This window comes from Halyomorpha halys, unplaced genomic scaffold (genome assembly GCF_000696795.3).
Source record: "Halyomorpha halys isolate HHAL.00 unplaced genomic scaffold, Hhal_1.1 Scaffold242.1, whole genome shotgun sequence".
In the NCBI taxonomy this organism is placed as follows: Eukaryota; Metazoa; Arthropoda; class Insecta; order Hemiptera; family Pentatomidae; genus Halyomorpha; species Halyomorpha halys.
In genome coordinates this window covers 57,207-63,819 of record NW_027106343.1, presented here as the reverse complement: position 1 = coordinate 63,819, position 6,613 = coordinate 57,207, and the positions used below count along the sequence as shown (strand labels likewise).

At 32.3% G+C, this 6,613-nt stretch overlaps 1 protein-coding gene across 5 annotated transcripts in view; it reads right to left on the bottom strand.

Moving 5' to 3' along the window:
* Positions 1–6,613, bottom strand: part of DIP2 (disco-interacting protein 2) — a gene marked incomplete at its 5' end in the record, with an annotated part of 91,726 nt that overhangs the window by 30,578 nt on the left and 54,535 nt on the right. For 3 of the 5 annotated variants that reach the window (XM_067044683.1, XM_067044684.1, XM_067044686.1), the window contains 6 exon segments: positions 2,799–2,849; positions 3,062–3,293; positions 4,144–4,356; positions 4,504–4,721; positions 4,806–4,945; positions 5,865–6,099. In XM_067044683.1, coding sequence (XP_066900784.1) covers positions 2,799–2,849; positions 3,062–3,293; positions 4,144–4,356; positions 4,504–4,721; positions 4,806–4,945; positions 5,865–6,099 — 1,089 coding nt within the window. 5 annotated transcript variants of the gene reach the window in all.

The window sequence follows — 6,613 nt, the reverse complement described above, 5'->3', positions numbered from 1 at the left end:
GATTCTTTGAAGTGACACTTCTGGTTGGTAGATTTTAATGAAAAAGTTGCTGTAACAACCCAAACTATTTCAGTTTCGTACGACTTTTCGTTTTTAAGCTTGGCTGTTCGCACACAGACAATTGTGCGAGACTATTCTGTAAATTCAAAATTTCGCACCTTCGTAATAATTCTCTTTAACTATATAATCCATGTATCGTAAGTGAATGTTAAAAATGAGGAAATTAAAAATTTATATGGTACTATCCTGGTACAAGATGAAAGAAATATCACTTGTGCACCAATATAAAAAAAAAATTATTACTTCATTTTAGGTGCTTGTTCCTATTGTCTTGACACTGTCAGAATGTTTATTATATTTAATTTTGTCTACTTCCTTCTAGATTGATGACAGAAATTTGAATTTCAGGGCCCAAAAACAACTGAATCTCCAAAAAAATATATACAGAGTGTTTCAGGGTTTCCCCACTGAAAATATGAATTAAGGATCTCAAAGAAAGGAAAAAATTCCTTATGGACGTAAGTCTGATAACACATTGTTTTGGACATTCATGTCTATAAAACAAATTAATGTAAGTTCCAACAACTTTATTGATGGAATATAAACATTAACATTTATTTAAAATGTTGTTCATAGTGATTAAGCATTAAGAAAGGCTTTTCTTTCCTCCACAGCAACAGTGGCCGAATGGCACTGGATGTTTTATGTTGGGGTGACATTAAACTAAAGTCTATACAATGCCAGTCAATGACCCTTAATCCTTAATGAAGAAGGATAATTGAAACAATAATACATATCCAGTGGCGTTCGACCACTGCTGCTGCTGAAGAAAAATGCCGAGCCTATCTTAATTCTCAAGTTAATCACTTTGAACGACATTTGTTAATTTTGGCCTTTCATTAATGATGTAGTTGTTTATTATGACCTAAATAATTCATAACAATGAAAATCTTTAGACATGAATATCTTATAAAGCTGTTTGAGGTAGACCCCCTTGCACATTTTAAATGGGACCTCAAGATGCTGCCATCTATTGGCAAACACGTGAAGCAGTAGGGTATCTGGTAGGTATACCTTCATCATAGGAACATTAATTCTTGCTCATGCCCCAACTATCAGGATGAGTGAGTGATTCTTCACTGCACCCAGGCAAAGGGACAGATGCAGGATGAGGGGCCAGAGCATAATAGAAGAAGCAGTCTCCAAGTAAAACTGTAATATCATTTATTATTCCATATGACCCCATTTGATTAACCTAACCAATTTTGGTTAATCAGTTTTACAATAAATCATTTCAAGAATAGAAGTTTATCTCCCTATTTCACCATAATTAATTTATTATTTACCCATAATAAGTCACACCATTCATACTAATAAATTATAATTCAATCGGGTAATATCCCCCAACATTGTAGACTGGAGAATATCTGAATGAAACAAAGATATCTCCATTTTTGTTTTGAGAAACTTGAATCTGAAACATCCTCCATATAAAATAATCTCGAGGATCTAAACGAACCATCCTAAAACATATGATCCTTCTTTTTTCTCATCGTCTTAAAGAGAAATAATATCCATTCTCTTCTTTTTTAATAGCTTTTAGTGATACAACTTTCTTAAAGTCTCAGCATTCTATTAGAATGTAACGGTTCAAAGGCTTACACAAAAAATTATATATATATGCATTTTAAAAATATTAATTATCAATACATTAGCAGTCTTTGACCCGTTTATGCAACAATATCCTTACTGACTACAATAATAAGAAGCGAAGAGGTATTACCATTGAAGGGGAAGTTATTTACAAAGATGTCCAAGATTCCATCCTTCCGCCTCGTATTGTGTCGGGGGGGAGAATTTAAATAAATAAGAATATAGTAAGAGTTTGTGTACATCACAGTACAAAAATAGACACATGGAAAGTTACACATCTAAGATTTATTATTTTCTTTTTAAAAAAAAACATTAAAAATTTTAATCATAATATGGAAAAACTTTTTCTTTTTTTTTTTTAAAACACACACAGCACAAGCAAGTTGACATGTGAGCGAATTAATAGCAAAAATAGACAAGATTGAATAAAAGCTTCAATATCATGAAGGCAATGAACCATTTATTGAGTGACCAATGAGATTTATATTCAGTATTAATATCAAGCACCTCAAAATATCAAACATTTCACATAATTACACTGAACATTCACAAAGATATGGGAGTGTGATAAGGGGTGGAGATTTTTCAAAAACAACAGAAAAAAAAAATATATACACACATATTACAAATGAAACACAGCAACGGATGATCAAAAAATATTTAAACAAAACATAATACATGCTATAAGAAAACAAAAAAAGGAAAATTTAAAAAAAATTAAAATTTCTATAAATATAAATATTTATAACCGCAAAAAAATAAAAAAACTGTAAGCCACCTTAGATGCATAACTTTTCTAGTGTCACATTCTTCGAACCCCTTTCTAATCTCCATACTAATTAACTACGCAATGAAAAAAACAAAACTACAGCCTTCTAGATAACAATGCATGTAAAGAAAAAAAAATTAACTAAATAATAAAATAAGAAGATAAATACACGTTTCTCCATAACTTTATAAACCCTAATATTTAGTTATTTTTTAAGTTTGATATTTTATATAAGAGGTGCGGAATTTGGTAAGGTATTTTTTTATATTTATTTTTCATTACGGTCAACCTCAAAATTAATAATAAAATTTTGAGAAAATTGAAATAAAATAAAATAAATAAAAAAAAAATAAAAAAAGTGTACTGTGTGTTTTACCTTGATCTTCACCGATTTGGTTAACATATTGGGCCATTTTAAAGTATTCATCTGCAAAACAAATAGCCTGGATCATTTGCCAAATATTTGCCGAATGTTATTTTTAATTTTGTTGTGATTTTATAAGGCTTTGTTCTGTTTTTTTATTTAGCTTTGTTGAAAAGAGGTAGCAAGGTAGAGTGAGCTGGGTGAGGATGTGCAAGGGTGATACAGAACAGTAATAGCAATCTTACGTATTTCTAATACAACAATTAGGTACTGACCTAGGTGGACCTCGCGTGGCTTCGGCAGGTTGGTGACGCACGTATGAGGGCAAAGAAGTACGTTGGCCGGGTGGAGAGTACCCTCGAGGAAGCGTCGCTTGCATTCCGACAGGTGGATTCCTCCGAGCGGTGTTTTGGGCAGGTAGTTTGGAGGGACGAGTGCCAAACAGTACAGACCAACTTGATGGATCGAGTCGACAGCTTGGAGCACTCGTGACATCCATTGGAAGCTCTGAAACAAATTTTTTCACAAAAGTTTTAGAAATAGAATCATTAACAAACATTGAAAAATACACCTAAAAATCATGATTAAAAATGAATCTCAAACATTTTAGAATTGTATCTAACCTAAAGTATTAAAATAAATTTCATAAAACTAATTTTAACTTTTGTGGTCTGCTGCACAAAATTACGACCATTATAACACACACTAGAAAAACAATCTTAACTTACTAATATGTAGCAATAATTAAAACCGATATAAAAATGATTATTATGTATATAATTTTTTCGCTTTTTTGAGATTGATTTTGTTTTTTAAACAAAATAGTTTGTATCCAAATTAAGTATCAAAACACTTTGTTATTTCTTTAAATATCCAACGTTTTGGCCAATCCAGCCATCCTCGAGGACAATCTATTAAATAACAGCTATCACTATAGATTCATTTTTAACAAGCAACATTATTACTAATAAATTAGCATACCTTAAATTAAAAGTTTTAAATTGTTGGATATGAGTTGTAAATTTATACAAGGTATATTAATTTTTTAGAAATAATGTTGTTTATTAAAAATTAATGTATAATAGAAGCTATTAATTAATAGACTGTCCTTGAGGATGGCTGGGTTAGACGAAACATCGGACATTTAAGTTAATAATAAACAGTGTTTTGAGATTTAACTTGGATACAAATTATTTTATTAGGAGTGAAGGGTGTAATGAAAAAGAGTGATCACTTTAGTGGGAGTAAAGGAGTCCAAGTGATTTTCCTCAAACATTTTTATTGATTTTGATTAATTAAAAATGAATCCCACAGGTTTACAAAAAAATTAAAAATTAGTTACAACTGAGTCGCTCACCTCCTCCTCACTGCAGTCAGGCCTCTGCTCTGCGATTACACAAATTCTCTCATCCCGTAAAACCCTGATGCTGAAAACTGCGATTCTACCCCGATAGATGAACTTCATCGGCTCGACTGCTAGAACAGTCGCGATAATATCGTCAGCATTATGCTTCCTTCCTGTCACTGTCATCAGTCCATCACGTGAGCCGCACACAAACACTAATCCTCCCTGGAGAGAACACAAAAAAAATATTATGTTAAAAACAGATAAATTATTTGATACCAAGATATTAATAAGAATTTTATAATAATCTTGAATTCCATATTTAAATAATAGTTTTGATTAGAAAAAAAAATGTGAATTATAAATACTAACAGGCCCTAAGAAGCCGAGGAGTCCAGATCTCGTGTATGGCGAATCGGAGAGAAGACTATTGTCCGAGAGGAGAGGCAATACCCTGAAAGTATTCTGGCTGACTCCAGCTAGACCCCAATACTGAGTTCCTGTGGCAGGTGAGTTGACACATATTTCGCCAACTTCATCAGTCTTACAAACGTATGGAGGGCCGTCCATCTTGATCACACTTATGCAAGCTACATAAAATATAAGAGAAGTATTTAATCAAATGTTTAAATTAAATATAAAAAATCTTTTAGTAAAAAAGTTATAATACTCACAAGCTGGCATGACTTGACCACAGTCCTGAAGTGTGAGAGAGGTTAGAGAGTTCTCTTGATCCACTCGGACTACGCCGTGGCTCAGCCCAGACATTGATAAAACTCCTCTTCCAGTTGCGTTTGCTCCGCCCCGCCCAGGTCTGTGCATTTTTAATAAACATTTTAAACAATGTAATAACAAAAATTATAATGATAACAGTAAATACTTAACCATTCAATGTAATGCTATTCAGGACTTGTTTTTTTAATAGTATATGTTAAGGCCGCTAAGACATATTAATTTTACTGTAAATTAATTAAATTATATTTAATAGAAAATCTATTTTTATTTTTCATATTTTAAACTTAATAGAAGAACGAGAACTGTTTTTATTGTTAAAATAAGACTAAGTAACATCAGCATTAGCAGGTCGGGTGGCCTATTATTATGTCTCTAATACGGGAATCAGTAGTCTCACATCAACAGTACCACAGAGTTCCAGAGAGAGGCAACTCAATTAGGAAGGATTTATCAAACAGCAGTTATATGTGGAGATAGAAGTCAGATGGATAGGGCCTGCAGTATGGAATGGAATATTTAGATTGTAGACTCTGTTGGAAGGGCAAAGCCACTTCAACTTGAGATAAGAAAGATTTTATATGAGTATCTTCGGTGGTCCAGAATACAAATTGTACTCAAAGCAAGCAAAATCTCAAGTTCAGCTTCAAGTTCTCCCGAGAGTTCCAGACAGTAATAATCAAATTGGGGGAAAACAAAGGAAGAAACTATGAGTTGGCTGGTTTGAGTGGAAGGAGATAGCTAAAACAATTGAATGGTTTCATGGAAATTGGGTAAAACGGTGGAGAATAATCAATATTTTTATACTGTAAGAATTCCTTTTCTGAACAAGGCTGAGGCAATTTTCCTTCAAAACTTGTTTTTATATATAAATTGAGAAGTTCAACAATAATTCTCAAACTATTAAAAATTACATAAGAAAAAATATTCCTGATATTTAATTGGAGATGAAAAAATTTGATACTTTTTCCGAACCAAAATTACAATTCATTTATTCTTACCTCCTAATGGAGACAGTAAGGCACTCAGAACTGGAGGCCGAAGGGCATATCGCATCTGTCCTCAAGCCCTTGGACTGGAAGACAGCCAAGAACTGGTCGCAAGAAGATAAGGACCATGGGTTGGCCCCGTCCCCGACGAGCAACAGTCGCAGCGATGAAAGGCTGATGTCTTTGTGGTCCTTCGTTGCTAGCAGGCCCCAGTGAAGGTCTCTGGATTTGACGACTGCAACGCTTGCTGAAAGATGAAACCACTTATAAGATAACTGTATTTCCCATAAAAGACTATAAATATTTATTTATACAATTTTATAAAATTTTTGTATTTTAACTTTCAGGTCAAAAATTAAAACATAATAGTACTTAATTTATCTAGAGTGCTTAATTTATATAGCTTCAGTGCTCCGAACACTACAGTAATCCAAACTGGCGTAAAAAAAAAAGTTACTTTTTTTTTTTGGAAAATTCAGCAGACTATAACATTTTTGTTTTCAAACAAAAATGCACATGTGTAAAGGAAATTTTTAACTTCCCAATCTACAGGAAAGTAATTTACAAATGAAAAGTAATCATATGTAAAGCGAAAGTGGAAATTTTTACAGCTTCAATATTGAATAATCTAATTCCTATGAAAGTGTTCTTAATATATTTTGTTGGAATTAGAAATGCATTATATCTATTGTATAAATCATTTGATTCTGTAAAACTAATTTAATTAATAGTAGAAATATGTATAATACAAACTTCGTTAG